The 25397-nt window shown below is 36.8% G+C and overlaps 2 protein-coding genes across 2 annotated transcripts; one reads left to right on the top strand and one right to left on the bottom strand.

The window, feature by feature from the left end:
* Positions 1-228: 228 nt before the first annotated feature.
* LOC134811707 (uncharacterized) lies at positions 229-4740 on the bottom strand. Its single transcript, XM_063818734.1, has 10 exons — positions 4613-4740; positions 4393-4491; positions 4054-4183; positions 2779-3005; positions 2427-2603; positions 2150-2262; positions 1806-2006; positions 1216-1401; positions 935-1046; positions 229-829 (listed from the first exon to the last, which is right to left on the bottom strand). Exons 1-10 carry the CDS (start codon positions 4662-4664, stop codon positions 630-632), a joined length of 1497 nt encoding a protein of 498 aa, XP_063674804.1. The 5' UTR covers positions 4665-4740; the 3' UTR covers positions 229-629.
* Positions 4741-8543: 3803 nt separating this feature from the next.
* Positions 8544-24913, top strand: LOC134811146 (uncharacterized). The gene is made up of 26 exons (XM_063817881.1): positions 8544-8747; positions 9026-9109; positions 9281-9384; positions 9618-9714; positions 9889-9956; positions 10136-10234; positions 10364-10470; positions 11097-11217; positions 12096-12162; positions 12287-12376; positions 12581-12727; positions 12978-13084; positions 13640-13732; positions 14314-14377; positions 14523-14685; positions 14876-15012; positions 15698-15843; positions 16762-16794; positions 17209-17391; positions 17497-17760; positions 18014-18259; positions 18401-18448; positions 18763-18852; positions 19406-19564; positions 19858-20048; positions 23802-24913. Exons 1-25 carry the CDS (start codon positions 8660-8662, stop codon positions 20014-20016), a joined length of 2964 nt encoding a protein of 987 aa, XP_063673951.1. The 5' UTR covers positions 8544-8659; the 3' UTR covers positions 20017-20048; positions 23802-24913.
* The last annotated feature ends 484 nt before the right edge of the window (positions 24914-25397 follow it).

The raw sequence follows: 25397 nt of genomic DNA on the forward strand, positions 1-25397 counted from the left end.
CCCGACAATCGCCATGTACAATGTGCATGTTAAGCATTTTTGTTGGAATGGACCTAAAGAATAATTTCCTTTTGTTAAATTGTAGCATTCCAGAATTCCCTTCGTTTGTCTCAAAATCAAGAAAGTCATCGATTATTTCGATATGATCTATTTAATTTTGTATCAATGCACTTTTGATGGAATAGCCTTTGATGACCGACAATTTTCTCACAAAATGAACCAAACTGATACTTAAAAAGAAAATGTATATTACTCAATTACAATACACTTAAATAATTAGAGGTATAAACATTTATCGCATGATATTTTTATCCCATTGTACCCATACAGAATTTAAAAATGCTTCGATGAAAAAAAATTTCGTCCCCTACAAGGTCACACATTGCAAAGATTCCCAATTCAATTTTTGTCAGTTTTTATCAGTTTTAACAGTTATCTAACATAAAGTTATTTAAAATCTGTCATACAAAAAAAACTTTGTGAGCTTTTGAAACTAAAGTAAAGTCCATGGTGCTACTCCTCTCTTGTGCTGCCAGAGCACCATTTCTTTTGTGCGTCTGACAAATCATAAAAGCATAATCAACCGTTTTCAATTCCGTTCCATAATTGTTCCATACAACCTAAATGTCCTAGATTACCAAAATCGATAACCATCGATGTCTACTGAATAAATTTACACATAAAACTAAAAGGAACGAAATAATAATTTTGGAGGGTCGGTTACAGGAGGAGCAACCTTTGGCGGGAACCGTAGGAGTTACATTGTATTCCAGAGTTTTAGGACGAGTCGGCACGCTCTCAGTCGATAACTTGTCGTCCTTCTCGTCTGCTAAATAATGGTCATATTTGTAATGGAATATTCTTGAACTTAACAATCATAAAACATGTTAAAAGTTATTTACTTTCCTAAAGATAAAGGCAGGATATACCGTACCTCGGTAGGATCTGTATCTAAGATTAAAGTTTTTAAGATCGCTGATAGCACGTTGCGCGGTGAAGTGGATGAAACTGTTGTCCTCAACCTCGGGGTTCAGCTCCTGACTCTCCTGAAATTGTTCAATAACAGGAAGGTAATTGGGATTTGGGAGCAATCTCATATGTCATCCTTAGTATCAAAAAGACTACGTTTAGTGGCAACAATCATATTGGAGACCATCACTGATATTATATTACTGATATTATATCACTGATGGTTGTCTCTAGATTAACTCGAACCTGGTTAAAATAGGTGAGATTTCTTGTATAGCTTGCGACGTGAGTACCATTCCAACATGGAAAAGAGTCACTTTCAGCAGCAAGATCAAGTCCTCTACAGAACTTTGCCTGGAGATCATCGAACATGGCACTAAACATGTCCTGATAGAGAGGATGAGAGTCCACTGAACCACCGCCATCTGATAGCTGGTGAGTGAAGCGATCAAACTCAGAAATTTTTCGACAAGAATGATAAATCAAAATTATTCTAGATCGCAAACTTTAAAACTAAATCTAACCTTTCATGTAACAAATAACAATTAATTAATTGAATAGACTTAGACACAGCAACATCATAACTTTTTTGTTCCTAAAACAGAGGAGTAAATCTGGTACAGTAAAACCTCTCTATACCGGGCCCCTTTATACCGGGTACCTCAATATACTGTACCTCTTTGTTTCCTCCAAATTGTCGGTAAATCAGCCCGTGTTTTAATATTTCACGAAAGTAATGTGATTTCTCGCTGCTCACATCGCATTTTGGAGCCCGTTATAAACAGGTTTGACTGTATTAGAGAGTGAAACTGGTACTGGTAGTAAAAAGTAATTACCCTCCAATAGTTGCGGGGTGTGCGTGATATGGCATTGCTGCTTGACCGGTTAATATTGCAATTCTCACTGAGATTGTGATAATCCAGAGTGAAGCTGTCATAGAGTTTCTGTGATATGTTCTCATCAAGAAGCGTATCACTTTTCTTGTTCAAGCTAAAATCAAGGGAATCCATCGTTTTCAGCCACTCGTACCAGGTTGGCTGCAACGAGGAAGTATTACACAAAAAGAAGAGAATTCTATGAATATTGGTAAAAATAAATGCAATGAAAGAAGTCGACGTGTCCTATAATTCATAGGGAGGCACTTTTATAAAGATAAACTTATAAAAGGAGCACTACATACCAATAGGGGTAGGAGAGGCTTCATACAGCCGTTAACCACATTAGAGCACAGTGAACGACATGTCTTGAAGTTAGCACTACCGACCTCACATTGGTTGCACCCTATCGTCATTACTGCAAAGATATTTATCAGGTTGATAAACTTATCTAACTAAGATGAAGAAATCAGGAAATATAACTCTAATGGAAGTCGCCTGATCGTGAAGCTTATTAGATAGATAAATTCTGGTCATAATAATTCTAGGCTTGGTCCTAAACTCGTTGATCATGAATCATACCTGACGATCTGGTGACAGCCTCCACACATTTGGGAGAAACTTTCTGGTTCTGAAGAGCGTCCATTAGTTTGATAGCGAGGTATATTCCCTCCTGCAGAGCTGCTAACCTCTCTAGATACTCCTTTAGATACAACTCAAATGTCTGAGCAAACCTCTTAGCGGCGTAAAAGCATTTTTCTGAAACAAAACTGAGTTAGATAGTAAACACTATAAGGAGACTGATAGTACCGGAAATATTAACGTGTACAACATCTCTACGAGACAAGTTTTGAAATTTTTGTAATATAAACAAATGTGCTAATTATCCTATAAATCAAAGGGTGCTATAAACCACCATGTTCACTTTCCATACCTTGTATAAATGGCACTTCAAACATTTCCCTCCGTTGCAGATAAATCCTCAATTGCTCCTTTATAATCTGTTCCATTAACGAGTTATCGCTTCCAAATCTCTGAATGTATTTAATAACATATTCCCGTAGGTCTGGGTCGAGAACCTTTCCGATTTCGCTTTTATAATGCAAAACAATGTCATCTAGTGCGTACTTGTAACCTTGAAGAGAATCCGTGTATAGATACCTGAGAAGGAGAAAGACGTTACATACCTTACTCGGGATTATTATGACCGGGATAAAGTGGCGGGTTTAGGGTAATTTCGCCATATTTTTCCCGAACCACATTTTCACCGGTCGTTAATAAACCCGCCGTCTCAGCTTTTAGGGTTCCCAAGGGGTATGGGTGCTCATATTTTAATCGTTGTCTTATATTCACTAAAGAAGACTATTGGGACACTTGTTGTAGGTTTTTCGACTTCATTTGGCTAAAATTGCAAAAAATTCACCTTTTTGCCCAATTCTTGTCATATATCCTTATTGTCAAAGTTGATTTAAATAGGCCAATTTTTAATTTCTTAGGTATTGACTATCTCTACATAATGAAATAGGACTCAAAGTAAAAGTAACAATTAAATTAAAACTTGAATTAATTAAAACTGTCAATAACATGAATCAGTTTCATCCAGATGAAGATAACGAAGATTATTACAACTTATTGGAAGACTAAACAGCTCTCCCTTTATCTTAATATCGATCTGGTTGTTACGCTTCTAATGTTAAAAATTATTTTCCATCTAGTTTGATTAACCACGAGTCATTATTTCTGTCTACTTTCAACAATTATTGATAATTTGACTTGTTTCACAAGTTTTAGCAATGCGAAAATTTCTAAACTTGCTTATCTCTAATAAGGAAATTTACATCTGAGACAAAATTTTTGAATCTAAAATTGAAAGGTTGGACACCGGTAAAATGGCGACCGGTAAAATGTGGTGGGTTTTGAGCAATTTCGCCATATTTTTCCCGAACCATATTTTAACCGGTCGTTAATAAACCCGTCGTAATAATCCCGAGTAAGGTAGTTACAATTGTGAAAGAAATATAAATAAGTATCGTCACCTATTCGGTGCATTATAATCGAGTAATATCGGTTTACTCTAAATCCAAGAATTCTTTCATGAAGAATCGTTTGATAACTGTAGACTTTCATCACTGACGATACAAGCTTATATAAAAGCCTATCTTATAGATGATGCCTGAGACGGAATGGATAGTTAAAGAAAGCAACATACTGTCTGAAAAGAGTGGAGGACGTTAGAGCTAGAGCTATCTCCTTATCAAACGAGCAACACGTGGCAGAGTAGACCGTGTAAGTGGAACTGGTGATGTCTGTACTGCGGTGACACAAACTCGTTTCTTTATCTGAAGTGGACAAAGGTAAAGGAATTTCAGATATTTATATTAAACGTGGAGTCCTCAAGCTCTAGATCTAGATATGGTAGATATTTGTATATTTAAGGATTCATTCTGAGGAGGGTATTCATATTGAAGGTTAAAGAAATAATGTTCGGGCATTGAATAATTCTTAACTATAACTGCCCCAACAAACAACATCAAGATACAAATCTTACTTCGTAAAATCTGATACATGGGTGTAGACTTTATGGAATCCTTTATGCGGTTATAAACAGCATCAACTGCTGTGCAGTCCATCTCAGTTGAAGAAGTACCTGGTTTCAGAACATTAAATACTACAAACTAGTAAGGTTGCTATTTTAGATTCAACTATTTAAAACAGCTTTTAAAGAGATCATAAAATTCAAAATCAGATACTACAATTAAACTACAAACCTTTGAATAGATCAGAGAATATAGCAAGGAGAACTAGAAGGACGCAGGGCATGACACCGCATACTGCACCATATTATGAAGAGGAAACCAGCATACAACCTCCCTGCAGCAACCTTTATTGCCCTCCTAGTGGAGTTTTGGTAACAATTTGAGAAATGAAACTGTAGCTGGGTAAATACGAATCCCTTCCTGAACCTATGGAAGATTCATGATAATAAACAGAATAGCTTCGATGGTGAAATTTTTACATCTTCGACCATGGCTGTTGTAACATTTCAGGTCCGGCATGCTTTTGAAATAAATTAAATGAAATGATTCGCAAACAAGACAAATTTTAATTTAAATGTATAATGTATATAAATGAAAAATTAAGTCTTGACTCTTGAACCTTCTATACGTTCAAGGGAAAACGACTAAAAAATATTAAACAGGTGCGAGTAGGTGATGCGTGAAAGAACAATTTGATAATTAACAGCGATTGTAAAATTGTATTATTTGCAGTTATTTGCAACAGGATTAATTTAAAATTTAGTCTAGTAGAAAATTAATCTATAAAAAATTTAGTCCATAGAATTAGACAAGACAATGTATAAGAAAACCGTCACTCAAAAAATCACAATTTCGCTAGTTGTTTTTAAGAAATGTAATGAAGTTGAAAGTATATGGTGTGAGAAAAAATGTCCGATTGAGTTTATACTAATACATGCAAGTGCTAATTGCTATCGGAATAATTATCAGAGCGTACTGCTGCTGATTTTGAACTATTCGAACTATATGCCTATTAACGAATGCAATTACAACGGGTACAATATTTATTCGAAATATTATAACATCGTGTTAGTAGGTTATAAACCTACAATATACCATAAAACTGACGCCAATTGTCTAATTTAGCAGCATTAAATGAGGCATGAAACCCTATAAATGTTTGGGTATGGAAATACCTGTATGTTAACGACCATATAAGCATGGTGTTAATTCATTTTTGAAACATATGTGCGGGAATAGATTTTAATATGACTGGATGAATTAGGTAGTAAGAAGGAAATAAGAAAACTTCCATAGTAAGTGACCCCTCCGTGGAAATTAAAACTTATGACAGCCTCAGGATAATTTCAATGTAGCTGGCAAAGCATTTCAACGGCACAAAAACTTGCCAGAATATTAAATACCCACAAGTAATTAGAAAGCCCGAGAATAATACCGAAACATATCGCTACCAAGAAGTTTCTGTGTCTCTTTATAATAAGACAAACCACAAATTAAGTCACTAAATGGAGTAAATTTAGTGGAAACAAGGTAATCATTGAATTGCAATGAAAACAAAGAAGAATTGTTCAGTAAATTAGTGAAAGTACTCTTGAAAGGTGGAAGAAGACCCTAATCATCAATTACGCTATCCAGCTGCAACAGCTGTACACAAAGAAGATGTGACACTGTTTCTATATTTATAAATTCACGCAATACTGCAATTCAACGGCCACGGGTGCAGGTGTAGGAAAACAGTGATATTATACAGTGTCACATCACTTCCAGTACTGTACACTAATTGTTCCGACATCGGTACTTGTTCGACTGAAAATGAAGTGCAGGTACATTCTTACAGTTGGTATATGAAGTGCCAAAGATCAAAGGCATGAATATCATTCAGTTGTTGTCACGTTGTGTATCAACTCCAATTCTGAAGGTGAGAATACACTAGGTTAATGTTTGGCTCCACGAAGAAACCCTCTTAAAAGGACCAATTTCTCAATTCTTATTTTGAGATTGAAATTTTAATTTCCGACTGAATTTCGAATGATTGTCTAGTAAAGGCGAAGGTTCTGAAAATATGAAAGTTTTAGGCTAGTCGCTTCTGCTTGGTACGATGATGGATCACAAGTAAGTAGCATTCAGAGTTTGTAGTAATCCCTCTCACTGGAAGTTCGAAGCACTGGTAGTGATGCTAAAGATACTTTTACTTTTTGATGAAACTTTTAAAGTAGCCAGCTGTAGAACAAACTAAAAAGGAAAACCGAGATTTTGAGAGACCCCCGACGCGGGTTTCAAATGTCTGTCTAAAATGTATATTAAAATCAATCAAGCCCAAAACTAGGGTTCATTAAAAAACGAACAATATCAAAAATATCTCGCAATTTGTCAAAAGCAGATTAGACATTTTCTTTTTTCCGCAAATCAATCTATAAATGTCACCTCAATAATAAAATCAAATTAGCTTATCAACTGAAGCGCCAAAATGAATTCATGCATAAAATTGCATATTATTACGAACCATTCGAAGTGAAAATATACGATTGAAACCAAATGATATTATCACATTAACACTTTAAAGCGAATAATCGATACAGCATCAGCGGCACTAGGAAAAAGAAGAATAATACCATATGTTTAGAATATATTAGCGCAGTTTATAAATCTAGAATCGGTGTTACTCATAACTAGACTTTACAGTTTCCAATTAAAATGCCAATTAAGTATACCTTACATCAGCTAACGTTTAATTAGCTGGTCACCCTTTAATTTGGGAGCGTATTATGCGTGCCGTCCAAAACCGATGAAGGAGTCTATGTGAGGATTTTAATTGGAATAGTGCGGTGTCCGGCTTATAGCGAGGGTTGGAGAATATTTGTCCTCACTGCTTCCGGATCAGGTGGTATGAACACCTGATGATCAGAGAAAGTACGGTACTACTAGGTCGACAGGCCGGCGACTAAGATAATGCAGAATCACGGAAGTCATGTTGAACTATGCGTGTCGATTTTTGTAACTATAAAAATAGAAGCTGGAAGCGTAATTTAAATTAGTAAGAATTCGCAGAATAAACAGGGAATAATAATTAGAAATAAATCCATATTATTATAAACATCTTTTTTAGTCAAGGAAACAGATAATTGAACTGTTCGTTTAAAGACCGCAACGAGACATATAAAAGGCCGACAAGTTTTTAATTAGTCAGGATGATCAAAAATATAACAAAACTTTCGCAAATATACACCATGTTTTAAACGCCGATCTATAAACAGTCAGTAATACATTCAGGATTGAAAACGCTGAGGATATTTGCTCAATTATCCGTTAATTACTACCAGGAAAATTGAAATCTCATTAACCAGAGCAGCTGTTGCTTTCAGCGTGATTTGTTCCAACTAAAAATAAAAACGGAGATTGTCCACCATAATCAGCCGTCTAATCTATGAAACAGATTGATAGAGTTAAGAAATCAAACATTGTCAATACCATTTTAAGATACGTGAGAGTGATTTAACGCGTTACACTTCCAAGAAACAGCCGATGAATACCACGAAATCGTACATGATCAGGAAATTGTCAGATTATCAAATTAAAGCTGAGAACAATTTCTCGAAGAGTGAAGTTTAGTATGCTAAATTAAGAAGATTTGTGATGATTGATGCAAATTTTCCTGAGGGTAATGACGTGATTTTATGATTGGCAAGGAATTTGTGATATCTATCCTTCGTCATTATAGTGATAGCGGTGATTTCTTCATCCACAATTGGATATGACATCATCAGTAGAGTTTGTCACGAAAATTGCTGAAGAGAAAAAAAGATTCAGACTTTTGACGGTTTTACTGTTATTAATCATGAGCACAAAAAAATTGTACCACGCAACTCAGTATATAAACTACACATAGTATAAAATAAATTTCCAATTCACTATAAATTCCATGAATATTTCCACGCCGAGTATTCACAACATTAATTTCTTACCCGAACAAGGTTATAGACAACAGCTCACAACAGCTTGCAGCTATCTACACCTTCATTATTATCAGTTGCAGTTATAACGACCTTTTAGTGAATATTTGGGCTGTAAATATCCACTTAAAGAGCTGCAGTTTGTAAGGATTAAGTTTGAGTTTGATCCAGACTCCAGGTGTAAGCTCACCACACGGTGCGTGGGTTCCGTATAGAGCAATAATACACAACAGTATGTGTACGATGTGTTCCAATAGTTAATGTAGACAATAATGTGATTGATTGAATGGTTGTTTGATAAGTTGTGGAGTCCTGACGAAGTGGTGATATGACCCACTACGTTAACCGTTCACTCTCCCTCTTTCTGTTAGTTCTTGCCTTTGAGGGGGGGTTCTGCCTTAATAAGGAGACATGTGGTAAGTTGTAAATATGTCAGGACCAAGTTCTTCTATTGAAATATGATTTAACTGTCTTTAACCGTACTAGACTGAAGCTAAGTTTTGGTATGATACTGGTGCAGTAAAGATTATTGATTTCAAAAAATTGATTGAAAGAACATTAAGTTTAAATGATTCCAAGCTTCTTGTTTTTTTTGGTTTTTTTGTTTTGTAATAAGGTTTCAGAATTTGGGAATTAAGAGCCGGCAAATTGAAGCGTTCTGTCACCTTTGTTGAATTCTTCTTTAATACGGCAGGAACGGTGACGGAGGGGGCTGTCAAGAAGGATGCAGAGTGCGTAAAGGTGGATTTTTATCATACTCATCTCGAGACTCTAACTTGTGAGTTTTATTATTTGAACATATTATCTTCGATTAAAATTGCATACGTGTCAATAACTGTCACTTTACAATTTACAAAGTTTATTTTTAACCCGATTGAACTAAACTGTTTCCATTAAATAGGAGTCTTATTAAGCCTTTATTTCAGTTATAATAATGATATGAACTCAGGTAAAAACACAACGTCAACTGAACTGTGTTGGAGACCATGTGACAATGCGAGCTACTTGACAGACAAATACATCACCTTTTCCAATATACTGTCGCCTACTTATGTAAGTCAGATGTTAGATTCGATTAAATCTAAGTTATCTTATAAATTTAAGTTATCTTCTAACTTTAACTTATCATCTGAATTTATGTTATCTTCCTAATTTAAGTTATCTTCATGAAAACTTAATGTATCTTCTGAATTTAAGCATCTTCTAAGTTTCGTAATATTTACTGAATTACTTAGTGTTGTCGTGAAAAATGCAATATAACCAAAAGAGAATACTACTATCCACAGAACAAAACCAAGTTGTCGTACGACTTGAAGAAGCTGAACATTATTTACAGTATGGGGGAATCATTCATGTTCGCACTGCAGAAGACATCTCTGTTTGGTGAGACTAAGTGCATTTAAAGTAACTCCGTGTAACTTCCTCTCCGACTGCTAAGTGTTTTAAAAAGAGGATATTATTTAGTTGCAAGTTGAAGTCGGCTAACACGAATATTTAGCCAGAGAGAAAATAAAGATGTTAGAAAGGGACTTTAACATTCATTTGAGATTATTTCAGATTTGATGGAAAAAATAATAACTGAGAAATGGTTTGAGGATGGCTACACACAGGGCAGAATTCTACAGGTAAGGCTGTAATACATTTAAAATATGTATAATAATTTATTAATAAAGCTGTCATAGTGTCGACCATAATTTTCCATTCTGTAAAAGTTGGACAATGGACACCGTATGATCTAGTAACATTTACTGTATTACTTTTTACTGTTATACTATTTCTCCATTTATCAAGATATTACCTCTAGGTGGTTGAAGCAGAGCTACCTTGGTTTATTGTGATAGGATTCCTCTTGTTCCTGGTTATCGGTCTCACCTTGTTCGTTACTTTCTCAATGTTAGACGGGGTAAGTTCCTTCTCTCAATTAAGTTCTGATACATTCAACTCACTGATAACTTATACTGAACGACAAATTTGAATTTAAAATAGATATTATGTGTTGGTAATCTGGCTTGTAGTTTGTTAACTATTTCAGCTTTTTGGCTGGACTGATGGCACTAAAAGACAGAAGATGGACCCCTCCAACGGTACTTGGGTTAACTTCTATGGATTCCTTATCATAATCTTCACCATTATGGTTTTGTAAGTTTCTGTGGGCCAAGATATACCCTTCAAGTTTTTCTTATAGCCTGACGGCTGACAGTAATTAGAAACTCTTCCCAATGAACCCTCCCTTAATTTATCAACATCTTATCGAGTTATTCCCGATCCATGACTCAAAGTGCCGAAGGCACATAAGAGTCAAGGACAAGGGTTAGCGAACGAGGGTATTTTGTATATGGCAGCTTTGCGACCGTGCGTGCCTGCGAGCGTACGTGCCCTATTAATTATAACTTTGCGGAGTTTGTCACTCCGCAAAGTTATTTTGCGCAATATTCTGAAATCTAAATTAAATTTTGCACAGATCCGTGTCATATCAGGTTGCAGAAACAATAAACATATGGTTAGTGTTACATAGAAATGTATACGATTTTCAAATTTAATATAGAATTAACTGGGCGGCGCTCGGCCAATCGCTCGGCCATATCTGCATGCTAATAAAGTATAAACAATAAAGCCTGGGGTCCCCAGGTTGTATGGAATATGATAAATACGCCATCATGATCGGGAAATTGAGCGGCCATCCACAAAAGAAAAGCGGCTGCATTTCTTGTTATGTTTGGGAATCCAAACATTGTTGTGCTCTGAGTCTCCTGTTTCACGTGTAGGTGTAGCTGTCTGCTCTGTTTTGTGGGCAACGTCCTGGTTACTGAAAACAAGGGTCAAGCAGCTCTTCAGCTACAGTTGGATTATAATTGGAGTATGGCTTACGAGGAACAAGGAGCTCAGGTATGGAGGGTATGGAGGGTATGGAGGGTATGATGGGTATGGAGGGCATGGAGGGTATGAATGGTATGGAGGGTATGGAGGGTATAGAGGGTATAGAGGGTATGGACTATGGAGGGTATGGAGGGTATGGAGAGTTTGGAGGGTATGGAGGGTATGGAGGGTATGGAGGGTATGGAGGGTATGGAGGGTATGGAGGGTATGGAGGTTATGGAGGGTATGGAGGGTATGGAGGGTATGGAGGGTATGGAGGGTATGGAGGGTATGGAGGGTATGGTGGGTATGGAGGGTATGGAGGGTATGGAGGGTATGGAGGGTATGGAGGGTATGGAGGGTATAGAGGGAATGAACTATGGAGGGTATGGAGAGTATGGAGGGTATGGACTATGGAGGGTATGGAGGGTATGGAGGGTATGGAGGGTATGGAGGGTATGGAGGGTATGGAGGTTATAGAGGGTATGGAGGGTATGGAGGGTATGGAGGGTATGGAGGGTATGGAGGGTATGGAGGGTATGGAGGGTATGGAGGGTATGGAGGGTATGGAGGGTATGGAGGGTATGGAGGGTATGGAGGGTATGGAGGGTATGGAGGGTATGGAGGGTATGGAGGGTATGGAGGGTATGGAGGGTATGGAGGGTATGGAGGGTATGGAGGGTATGGAGGGTATGGAGGGTATGGAGGGTATGGAGGGTATGTAGGGTATGGATGGTATGGAGGGTATGGAGCGTATGGAGGGTATGGAGGATATGGAGGTTATGGAGCGTATGGAGGGTATGCCCGTATGGAGGGTTAAGTAAAACCGTGCTGTAAATTAATCAAATAATGAAATTTGAAATAAATACAGATTGTTTTTTTGCATTCTTAACATGTTTTTATTTCAGCAATTGAGTGAATTCATATATGAATTCAACGATCAACTTTTGCCAAAGTTGGTAGAATGGTATAACGGTAAGAAAATAAAGGATCAGAACAAATAAAAATTATATCTTCATCATTCGGTGCTGAAACTTTAATTCAGGATTCAGGCTACTAGAGCTGTAAATCCAAATTTATTATAATTTATTATTTTCAGAGGCAATACCAACAGCAGTGAGCAGAATACAAGCTGTCACAACAGCTGATCTAGCAATATTACACACGGAGGTGGCAACTCTTAATACACGTACGTTTAATTTTGATATTTTGATTGACGATATTAATTATTTCCGGCCCGTAGCTTTGGCTACGATCTTGGGAAAAGCAATATTTTATGTGCGATATCCACCTCTTTAAACTGATCAACAAAATAATTTCTAAAATATCAATTACATACGGCGAATGGCAACCATTGTACTTATACCATTCCTAACGAAACAAAAATATTCAGATTTGAATGGAGCGAGGAAAATATCGGAACTGATAACTACTGTACAAGAGATGATGAATTTAGCATCCTATGTCAGTTCGAATATCTCGTCAGTCAACTGCACCAAAATGATACCCACATTAGCAGATGCATATTGCAAAGCAACAGGTGATATTTTTATGTAAATTAAAGAAAGTAATATTTAGCAATGCACTTTCGAGTACCACAATCTCATCCAAATTCTTCGCCAGCAAAAGAATCCACCATAATCATACCATGTAATGATTAATGTTTCATGAACTACAGAAGTTCACAAATACTACTTTATGGCGACAACAAAAGATTCAGGCAATTGCGATGAATGGTTTTTTTAAATCAGTATTGATCATAATCGATTCAAATTAATACTTCAAATCAGATTTCACTGATGCGGCTAATGACGAATGCTGGACACAAAAGGACGCTGAAGATTTCAGCAAGCCAACTAATACGATGATAGATGATTCCTGGCCTGTAGTTACAACAGTGAGTATAATAAAAGTTTAAAACCATTTAGTTTTAGGTTATTTTCTCAATTCCGCTGTGAACGAAGATTGTTGAACATGAACTAGGCAGAAAACATTAAAATGGCTCAATGGCATGTCCGTCATGCTGATGCAGAAGGTCCCAGTTTCGATTCCAATTGGGGCCTAATACTGCAAGCCATAGTAACAGCCGAGCAGAGTTGTACACTTAAACTGTGTCGTAGGACCAACCCCAATACAGCTAGACTGCACAATTATATTGTGTATTTTGGCACTTGAAATGGCAGAATCACTTGGTTGACCTAGCATTTGTAACTTTCGTTTTAGTCCATAATAAAAAATGAACATAAAATTAATTACTTCCAATTTCCTTGTCACCTCAAGTGATTTCTTTTATACCAAACAAATATAATTGAATATGATACTTTGTAATTGTTGGAAGCTAAAACAGGACTCTAATTTTTTTAAAAGACGTTCACAAAATAATGGAAATCGCATAAGAATAGATTAAGTAAATTTTGAAATTACGATTATTAATTAAACCATTTTACCTCAGTTAATAGAGGAGAAGCTAATTGAGGCTATGACGAACTCATCCAAGATTATTGTGGCAGCCTGGGATGCTAAGATATACGATGATTTCTTGAAGGTGACCTGTAAAGTTTAATTTTATAAATGTATTTTTTCTGTACTCTACAACCCCGTACAAAAGCCACAAATCCTTAATCAGTAATTATAATCTCTTGTTATAGATAACAATATTATATATTTTTATAATTGAAAGTTTTTGTTATCTTTAAATTAACTATATTTAAATATCAAATTAATAATATATGTAATTAATAAAATATGTTTTATAAATTGTGTTTATAATTATGGCACATTGTTATTATATTTATATTTTAGGCTGTAACCCCATTTAGTCCAATGGAATAAACCTAGCATGCCTTGGTTGCAGCATCGCTTTACTTATAGGTGCATATAGGGCCCGATGTAATTGCTGTGACCAGTTTACTGGGCAACTGGTGTTTCGGTGTCCCTAATTTTGTTTACACTCGGTCACTTGTCAAGGCATGAAAGGTCATTCGGCGAATTTTATTTGAAATAAAATGATGTATTTGTGTAACAGTTTGAAAGTTTATTGATTAAAAAACAGGCAGTGTAGATAAATAACTGTTTACTCGAGGCGTTAACAAGCAAAATAATTCTAAATTGAATTTTTTAAACTAGGGAGAGGCACGATGGAATAAACTTAAGACTACGTTGGAAGAGAGAACAGCTACATATAGAGCAGGTGAGATTGATTTACAATCATATTCATTATTCAATATCCACGTGGGGTCGGGGAAATGTGTTACTCAGTATTGAGTATGCAAACTAAGCCAATTATGATAACGAATATTCATTCACATATTTTCCGATAAAGAAAAAATTCCCAGCATTCGCCCTACAAGTAGCCCAGGCGAAAATAATGGCATCAAGTCAGATGGAAAGTTTCATAACCCAGCAAAAAGTGGGGTTCAAAGATTTCACTCAAGCAATTCAATTTCCTAACTACTTTTTTGGTGAAACCTCGCTCCTTTCAGACGTCAATCAAGTGAGGTAAATCTGTAGATCAGAAGACAAAAGAACAGTTTTAAGACTTTAATTTCATATGGTTAAAATTCTATATTGACTGCTATTATGAAAGATTATCTTTTGGAATCTGGAGGGGTTCTGTAAAAATATTGTTTATATTACGGCAGATTTTCATCTTAGAAACTTCCAAACAACACATGCTAATCATTCTCAGGTACTTCGCATTCATAGTGGTAAACGCCCTGAGTTTAGCGACAGTGTTTGTGGGGGTATTTGCCTGGTGTGTGGGGTGCTGTAACTTCAAGGCAGACCAGAGACCAACCTCCAGAGGAGCCAAGTCACATTATCCGGGTTAGTGAGGGGTTGGTGAGGGGTTGGTGAGGGTTTGGTGAGGGTTGGTGAGGGCTGGTGAGGGTTGGTGAAAGTTGGTGAGGAGTTGGTGAGGGGTTGGTGAGGGTTGGTGAGGGTTGGTGAGGGTTGGTGAGGGTTGGTGAGGGTTGGTGAGGGTTGGTGAGGGTTAGTGAGGGTTGGTGAGGGGTTGGTGAGGGTTGGTGAGGATTGGTGAAAGTTGGTGATGGGTTGGTGAGGGGTTAGTGAGGGGTTGGTGAGGGTTGGTGATGGGTTGGTGAGGGGTTGGTGAGGGTTGTTGAGGGTTAGTGAGGGTTGGTGAGGGTTGGTGAGGGTTGGTGAGGGTTAGTGAGGGGTTGGTGAGGGATTGGTGAGGAGTTGGTGAGGGGTTGGTGAGGGTTGGTGAGGGTTGGTGAGGATTGGTGAGGGTTAGTGAGGGTTGGTGAGGGTTTGGTGAGGCATTCTACTTCTAGCTGGTACCCGCACATAATGTCAAAGTTTATAAATAGCTAACAAATATAAGGAGACAAAGCTGTTTTACGTTAAACTGAATTCTGAGTTTACTTTCGAGAAGGAACCCCGGATTTAACCATTACCCAATGTTGTGAATCCTGCATGTTTGATAAATCTACAATTTAAGCAATTTCAAATTTATTTGCACTAAAAACTAATGATTGATATGACCCAGGTATGATAATCTACTTCTCGTCGTATGCCGCGCTGTTTCTGTCATTATTCTGTATCATGACCGGTGTCATCTACTTTATTCCCACCTCACTCTTCGCTTTCTCTTGTGACGTCTACAAGAAGGCTGATGAAGCGATGCACAGAACGGTATTTTTGATTTTACATTATGGTTCAATTGAACAATAGCAAATTTAGAGTAGCATCCTAAAATAAAGCGTTCATAAATTAATTCTCTTAAATTTCAATTTTTTTTACCCCTCCCCCAGAATGAGGTCTCACTCACTGCGCTGGTATTAAATTCACCTCGTTTTGGATATTGAGGTCATCCAGTACATTTGTAGCGTATTCTCCTTCGCCGCTGCTTGATGGTCAGTCAAATAGCGGATTGATCAAAGGCCTCATTTTAGACAAACTCTCCTCGCCAATTCTGCGGAGCTCATAAGACGATTTCGCGCGTTCGTATTTCGCAACCTTGACATGAACTTGAAGTAGAAGTTATGACAGATCTCAGTCTCCTTTATCTTCCTTCAATCTCTCATGAATTTATTGATCAAAATTTAATTATATGCCGACTCACGAACACAACTGGAAACAAATTAGGAGTTATGACAGATTTCATTTCCTTGCCTTTCCACTTCAATCTCTGAAAATTAGTGTGTCTGCACCGAATCAACAAACTCGATCGTAAAATAAATTTAGAATTAAATGGCTGTAACATAAGGTGGAGGTTTCTGAAGCACAAAACTGAAAAATCGTAAGTGTAGTTAAAGAAAATGCGAGATGGTATGAACTTAAAGAAAAAGGCGATCTTCAGTAAGAAGCATTCGGGATTTCGGGAGTGTCTTCTGTTAATCTGTCATGAACATTGAAGGGTGTCATGTGTGAATTTTTATACATTTTCTACAACGTCATACAATACCTGACCTACTTCAACCCACTTGCAGCACCTTTCGTACAACTGTTCGGCACATTTATCGATAATCAAAAATTAAGCTTAAATCTATTAAGATATTACCAATACTACTTGTATAATTATACATGTTTTACAATAGGTTACTTTTTCAGGTTGTCCAAGAAGATGATCAAAACTTCTTTGTGGTTAGTTTATCTTGGAATTTTCAAACTAGCGTCAAAGAACCTGCAATATTATGCAGAATATGCAGAATATGCAGAATATTCAGAATATGCAGAATATGTAGACCATGCAGAACATGCAGAATATGCAGAATATGCAGAACATTAAGAATATGCCGAATATGTAGAATATGCAGAATATGCCGAATCTGCCGAATATGCAGAATATGCCGAATATGCCGAATATGCAGAATATGCAGAATATGCAGAATATGCAGAATATGCAGAATATGCAGAATATGCAGAATATGCAGAATATGCAGTATGCACATACTATGGCATTAATAACTTTTTGTCGAGATTGAAAATGATATGAAGCGTTTAGAATCGATTTTAAGTTGCTCTGAACCTATTTAAATAGATTAATAAAATTTTCAGTTCTGGGACAAACATCTGGTAGTTGACTACAACATCCTGGCACTTTACACCCACGGACAGAAGAATTTCAACCTGACTTTCAACCAGTTCTTCAGAGCTTGCCTGAGAGACGACGCTCTGTTTGATGCATTAAAACTGGCAGAAATTTGGCCGACAATACCGGACATTTTAGCGGTGAACGAGGTATGACCAGGACAATTAGCCTTCGGTGAATAATTTCAGTTATAAACTACTAAAATAACAAAATTAATTTTATAGAATTTACTTGGTTTAACTGAACTATTTCAGACATTGGATACGGTGTTTCACGTCAACCAGCTCAAATTGGCAAAATTCGACGATCAAATTCTGATGGAGAAAGAGAAAGCAACACTCTGCCAAACACTGCACCAGACTCTAGAGGTACTGCAGTTCACTAACCTGGAAGCGACCTTCAAGAAGGGTAAGACGACCCTGTTTAATGACACACAGGCCAATGTTGAAGCGTGGCAGGCGAATATTGAGAATTGGAACAAGAAAATGAAGAAGAAACTGAAAAAGGAGGATGATTACGTGAGTTACATTTGTCTCCAAAAAGTAAATACATTTTGTGATTAACTATAATAATACTAAGCCGTTCACTTATGTCCATACTAAATATTTGTCCATCATGTATGTTCATGTAGACATGTACGTCCATATTTGTCCAACCTGTTTTGTGTTATCTTAATAGAATTGAATCTCTCATCGGCTTCCAACAACACAATCTGTTGGAATTGCACGATCAGACACATCTAAATTGTTCCAAATACCATTTTACTCTCAGAAAGCATTCAAGGAGCACTGCCTTGAGAAATGGGTGACCAATGAAGATATAATAAAAGACATGGGAGAATGGCAAGAGGAACAGGAAGAAGCAGCTAAGAAGGCGACTTCAAAGAGGAGACGCAAACGGTTCAACTGGGACGATTTCGACTCAGGGGGTGGTGATGATGATGATGGAGGCGGCAGTAATACTGACTATTCTAAACTTGGGATTGGTGCTTTGAGCAAGAAATTCAACACACTTATGGTAAGATTCCATTAATATGTTATGACTGGTAATTGTTTTCTGACATACAGGATGGTCCGGCAATGTTGACCCATTCCCTCATGCTAATAAGCTAATGCATACTAAAGGTATTGGCTATTTACTAACATTTGTTTATTTCAGGCATCATATGACGCCCTATACACGCAACTTAATATCGACATATTAACAGTAAGAGGATAACAAGTTTAATGTTAGGATCTCGGGAGGTGTAATAAAATTATCACGGCAGATATTAGAGCCACTGCAGCTTATGTCAAGATGGAACTAAATAAAGATTGCTGATTGATATTATAGATGTAAAATTTCAACTGATATCAAATTTTATGTTATTTCAATCATGAAGAAGCATAAGAGTATGGCTTATGATTTTTTTCTTTGAGTGCTCATTCTCAAGATTAAGCATGTCAGTTTTTAGCTCCAACATGGAACAGACCACAGACTTATAACATTGAATTTTAATTGATAACAACATGGAATTTCAGTCAAAGATACATTCTCTAAATGCATACAGTAAATGGAGTGTCCTTCAACCATTCTATCTCGAGACCCGGGGTCCTACAATTCTATTGTCGGTAAGTATCATTTATTTTGTTCAATGGATAAACATGATGATAATACTGAATGGAGTTGGGCTAAAAACATAAAAGTGATATGATAGTTTAACTTGTAGAAGCTTTCAATAAACATGTGTTAATCGTCGTCAGCTGAAGGTGATTTGGTGGACAATGCTTATATGTGATGGAGTGGTGTCATGATGATTATATATAAAGGAATTATTTGTAAACCCCTCAGAATATAATGTAATATGAAACCATGAAATAATGTGATTGGTATTTAATATCAAATAAGCATTGCCACCGAAATGATATGGTTGGTATTTAAAGTAAGATTTGAATATTAAGTGGGGGATTGTTTTGTAGTCGCATTGACAATTGAATATGCTTCATGTTTAGTAATGATTGCCTTCTATCAGCGTGACTATTGAACAAATAATGCAACGCCTTAGTTGGAAGGAATGATTTACAAAATGGATTTCTCAGTGTCAAAATATTTGTCACAAAGCTTACTATTTTTAAAAGAAATCGTAAGCATAAAACATATTTAAAATAGAAATACATACTTCAGACGATAATAGAATACGGAAATATAATCCTGACAGAGATAGACTGCTTTGTGATAACAGCTTCAAAGCAGATTGAGCACCAAATGGGACAGTGCCGCACTATCTATGATGTGTTGGACGGAACTATGACATACTTCTGTAACTTCTTGGTCGGCCCAATGGTGAGAACTGGAGTTATTGTTGTGCCGTATGCACGTAGTTTATGTCCGGTACAAGTTGGTTTTACACATGACAGCGATCCGTGGTTTTGATAGATCGATTATTTGGCCGATCGAATGTGAAAAATTAAAAACCAATTGTAGTTCAAGCAGTGCAGGGTAAACTTTGCAATTCTTAAACAAACTTTACTTAAAATCACGAGTTTTATCACTGTAATCGAGGTAAGTGACCTGGCAACCACACTAAGTGACCACTGACCTAGCAACCACACTGATCTAACACCCCCTCTTTACAGACCATCACCTGGATCTCCTTCCTACTAGGTGGAATAGCTCTCAGTCTCTATATCCAGGCTGCTCGGGCTGTCTCCATGTACTTCCTGAGGATGGACGCTGTACATCCGGGGGACATCTCACAAGAGGAGAAAGTTGCCGCTATGAAGGGGGACGGATAGACTCTCTGAAAGAGTACATCCAAATATTTCTGGTATGTTATAGGTAATAGGTTAGATAATACTTTTTACAAAACGCGAAAATATACTGGCCAAAAGTATATCAGGTTTCCAATACATTGGAATAATTTACAAGTTGGAATATGATGCCGTATACTACTAGTAGGTACTAAGGATAAGGTTTCAAGCTCCACAGTCCACAGTCAGGTATCAATTTTTACCGGGTAACAGTCCAGTGTTTCTCGTGGTATCGCTTGCTGTTTGCTTTATTACTGTCATACATTTTTAAATGGTTGCAGAAAACAGCTGTTCGTTTGATGTCAATACCGTTTCTTCTGACTACGCTTTTAAGTGTCTGTCCACTCAGAAAATACGTAAGTTGACGTCGAGTGACGCATACTACAAAGAGGATTTGTTTACGGCTATTTATGGGCCTAAGACAGTTGACGTGTATTAAACTATAAAAATTGAAGATACCCAAAATCTGCCTTACCCCTATAATAATTTACAGGGGTAGAGCAGATTGTAGGGATCTCCAATTTTTCATACAGGAAATATAGATATGATCAAGAATCAATAGTTCCCACAGTCAGACAACGAATGAGTTTAAAAATTCCAACAAAATCTTTATAACATCATTGGTAAAACATTTTCGGACATCTTCAGTACCTAATAAAGATAAGGGTTAATACTCCAATTATATCAGAAAATTATAATTTGAACTAAAGGATGTTAGCTGTAAAAAGAAGCCAAACTCTCAAAAATGGAATGGGAAGCACTCGGGTATGGGGGGTTGTGAGGCCCCAACTAGTCGGAAAAATATACTAGTCCCTGCATTAAGGGTGAAATAATTTAAGGACCATTATTAAAAGTTTTATTTTCAAATAAAAGTGGCTTACCAAAAGGATCACATGAATTAATACCATGTGGTTTCAAAGTTCTGAGTTTTTGTATAAGTAGATGTTCGTTAACTTCTAAATTACTAGGACTAGAATTCTTTAGGATAAAAACATTATAAGAAGCATCAAAATCAGAGAAAATATAGATATGTAATGGTCATAATTAGCTGCACAGGTAGAAGAACCTATGAAACATTAACGATATGTAACTGGCAAGTCATATCACACAGTCGGCTTTATAATGTTTTTCATTTGTAATGTTCTTGAGAACCGCTTAAGACACTTCTTTTTTATTAAATACTTTTCAAATCTTGAACAACTTAAAGGCGTTTGGTCACAGTACGGACCTTCACCTATAGTACGCCGGTAAAACTGTTACTTGAGGTAATCTGAACTGCTCTATTTCAATTGTTATTTCCCTATCCACTGATGCATAAGAGTATGTGAAGGGCCACAAACGTAAATCAGTGCTCCACGCTATAATATAGAACCTGGTCGTTATCCGTTGGAATCCGATGAAATTGGAAATGTTGATTTTATAGTAAGCTGATACAGTCCCAATATAAATGAAATGAATCTAGTGCGTGGTCACACAGCTTGAATCTGGATGTCCTATTAAAATGGTAACTTAACGAAGTTACTATCTAACATGATCTCTTGACTGTACCAGAAAACATGGCATTTGCAAACATCCCATCAGTTCTATCTTGGAGTCTTGATCGGTCCACGACGATTCTAACAGGGTTAACATACTTTACAGCTTTGTATGAAGACGTGGGTGGTAGGTTTGAATGGCAGGACCAGGTCCAGGGATAATGTGATTATCTCATTGAAGCATGTCATGACAAGCTCCTACGAGACAGTGGATCAGCTCGTGTGAGATCCTGTGACATTTTACTGACACAACATCTTATTTCTTTAATTAAGACACCAAATCCTACTTGTTATCAAACTAATTGTTTTGTAGATCAATATTTTGTAGATCAATATTAGGTGGCTGTAGAAAGTTTCATTTTCCAGATGAAAAAGATGTATTATGCTTACATAAGTACAGCCTTCAAGCTGATGTGTCGCATTGTGATAAACTAAAATAGTACCGTCTAGTTGCTGTTAAAGTGTTAAGACAGAGAATAGCACTCCGATACTTAGAAAGTACCTAAAAAATAAAAACTAAATATTATCTTTATAGGGTATAGGTATTTGGCCCTGAAGTGGGTTGGATGATCTGTGTAGTAGCAAGATATGGGGTTGTTTTGTAGTATGTAACACTAACTCTAGGGATATGTTAGCTTCTCTGCGAATTCCATTTTCATATGGACGTAAAGAGCTTGTCTGTCAAATCATTTAGTCAGAATCCTGACATTATGAAATTGCAAGCTAAGTAGTTAAGTTATCATAACAAAAGCTTTTAGTGGATTTTCAAGAGAGAGAACTATTATGTTTCAAACGTCACTCGAACAGTCGAACCAATTCTTTACGCAGACTATATAACTAATCCCCACTTCAACAGTGCCTTTACGCAGACTATATAACTAATCCCCACTTCAACAGTGCCTTTACGCAGACTATATATAGTCTATATAACTAATCCCCACTTCAACAGTGCCTTTACGCAGACTATATATAGTCTATATAACTAATCCCCACTTCAACAGTGCCTTTACGCAGACTATATATAGTCTATATAACTAATCCCCACTTCAACAGTGCCTTTACGCAGACTATATAACTAATCCCCACTTCAACAGTGCCTTTACGCAGACTATATATAGTCTATATAACTAATCCCCACTTCAACAGTGCCTTTACGCAGACTATATATAGTCTATATAACTAATCCCCACTTCAACAGTGCCTTTACGCAGACTATATAACTAATCCCCACTTCAACAGTGCCTTTACGCAGACTATATAACTAATCCCCACTTCAACAGTGCCTTTACGCAGACTATATAACTAATCCCCACTTCAACAGTTACGCAGACTATATAACTAATCCCCACTTCAACAGTGCCTTTACGCAGACTATATAACTAATCCCCACTTCAACAGTGCCTTTACGCAGACTATATATAGTCTATATAACTAATCCCCACTTCAACAGTGCCTTTACGCAGACTATATAACTAATCCCCACTTCAACAGTGCCTTTACGCAGACTATATAACTAATCCCCACTTCAACAGTGCCTTTACGCAGACTATATAACTAATCCCCACTTCAACAGTTACGCAGACTATATAACTAATCCCCACTTCAACAGTGCCTTTACGCAGACTATATAACTAATCCCCACTTCAACAGTTACGCAGACTATATAACTAATCCCCACTTCAACAGTTACGCAGACTATATAACTAATCCCCACTTCAACAGTGCCTTTACGCAGACTATATAACTAATCCCCACTTCAACAGTGCCTTTACGCAGACTATATAACTAATCCCCACTTCAACAGTTACGCAGACTATATAACTAATCCCCACTTCAACAGTGCCTTTACGCAGACTATATAACTAATCCCCACTTCAACAGTGCCTTTACGCAGACTATATAACTAATCCCCACTTCAACAGTTACGCAGACTATATAACTAATCCCCACTTCAACAGTGCCTTTACGCAGACTATATAACTAATCCCCACTTCAACAGTGCCTTTACGCAGACTATATAACTAATCCCCACTTCAACAGTTACGCAGACTATATAACTAATCCCCACTTCAACAGTGCCTTTACGCAGACTATATAACTAATCCCCACTTCAACAGTGCCTTTACGCAGACTATATAACTAATCCCCACTTCAACAGTTACGCAGACTATATAACTAATCCCCACTTCAACAGTGCCTTTACGCAGACTATATAACTAATCCCCACTTCAACAGTGCCGAACATTCTCCTTGGACTAATTATCCTGGTGACAGTAGTACTGCTGGCTGCTATAGTTTACGCTAAGAAACCAGCAGAAACACCCTCTGAGGAAACGGAAAACGCTGACCGCTCCCACTTTTCTAAAATCAGGACTACCGTCTCCATGTGGAGGGACTGAAAAAACAAGGAACTGATTTGTTGAGTGTGTATCTCTGAATTATTATTCTGATTATTGTTTTAATGGACATGTATGTTCCTCACGGATTGGTTATGTTATATATTGTTTTTCAGTATTTGGGCGAGAAACGAGACAATAGACATCGTGTGATTTTAAACTTTCTGTTTCATTGATTTTAAACTTTCAGTTAGCTACTAGATTGTTGATTAATGTTGATCATGGCAACACTCAGGAGATAGGATTTGAGAGCTTTGCGTTTGAGGAAAGAATTAATTGGATATAACAGAATATTCGAATCGTCAGTATAGTTGGCGAGAAACGGAGGTCGTGTTCATTAAATCACAAAAAACTGTCAAAATAATGTTGAAGAACTTCAGTTATTGCTTAACGATCCTTTTAAAAGTGTCTAGATATGCCCTGATCACACAAGGAAGGAGACATCTAGCAACAGGATCAGTATTCATAGAGGGAGTTAATTTATATTCTGAAATCTGAACAATGCATTAAACATGGGAGTTGTTATTGAGTCTCACATTCAACAGAAAAGATAGTTGTGATTTTGAGAAAGTTGTTTATTTCCCATTACTGTATTGTTCCAAATATAAATTAACTTTTCCAATAAAAACTTCCTGTTGCTAGATGCGCGGCCTTCCTTCTTTCTTTGTAGGATCAGGGCATATGTAGACAGTTTTAAAAGGATCGTTAAGCAATAAATTTCTGGGAAAGTTGACAACGGAAGTTGGCAGGAGAATACCATTAATGTTCAATCCAACGTTGCCACCCATAAAGGTTGATTAAATGTGTGGCTCGCATTTGAGTTTAATATTTTATGGTGAGTTAATTGCCATGTCTATAACTTGAATATATTGTTTGGATTTGAGGGAATAACGAAGCGCTTCGTGTGCAATCCAATATTTTAATCGATTGATTATAAGACCATTAAATTTGAACAATAAAGATATAACTGTCAATGAGGTGACGCCGATGAACTGAAATTGTCTGTCAGATAAGTTGGATAATCTTCTTTTGATCATGATTTATTAAGTTTGACGACACAAAGTTTATTAAAACTTGATCGTGCACCAGCCGTAACCTACAGCTACGTAACCGTGACTTATAAAAAAAACTGTGGATCAGAACATCGCATTTTGAATTCATCACTATTTAACAAAAGCAAATGATAATTTAAACTTCACGATAGGCATTGAATGAGGTAATAACTGTCATATTCATAATTAGCGCAGTCAGGTAGAGTAACCAGAATCTTATAATCAAATAATCAAATAACCAGGTAACGCCCGGAGAATATGAAATTGCCTTGTCAAATTGAAATTTATATGGCCTCATGAATTCGAGGCACTATGACAGTTGATAGGGTAACTTTCATAGATATGGATGAACCGTAGCATATTTTGAAAATATAGCACCAGCT

Source organism: Bolinopsis microptera, chromosome 2, assembly GCF_026151205.1.
Source record: "Bolinopsis microptera isolate Bmic1 chromosome 2, MBARI_Bmic_1.0, whole genome shotgun sequence".
Taxonomy (NCBI): Eukaryota; Metazoa; Ctenophora; class Tentaculata; order Lobata; family Bolinopsidae; genus Bolinopsis; species Bolinopsis microptera.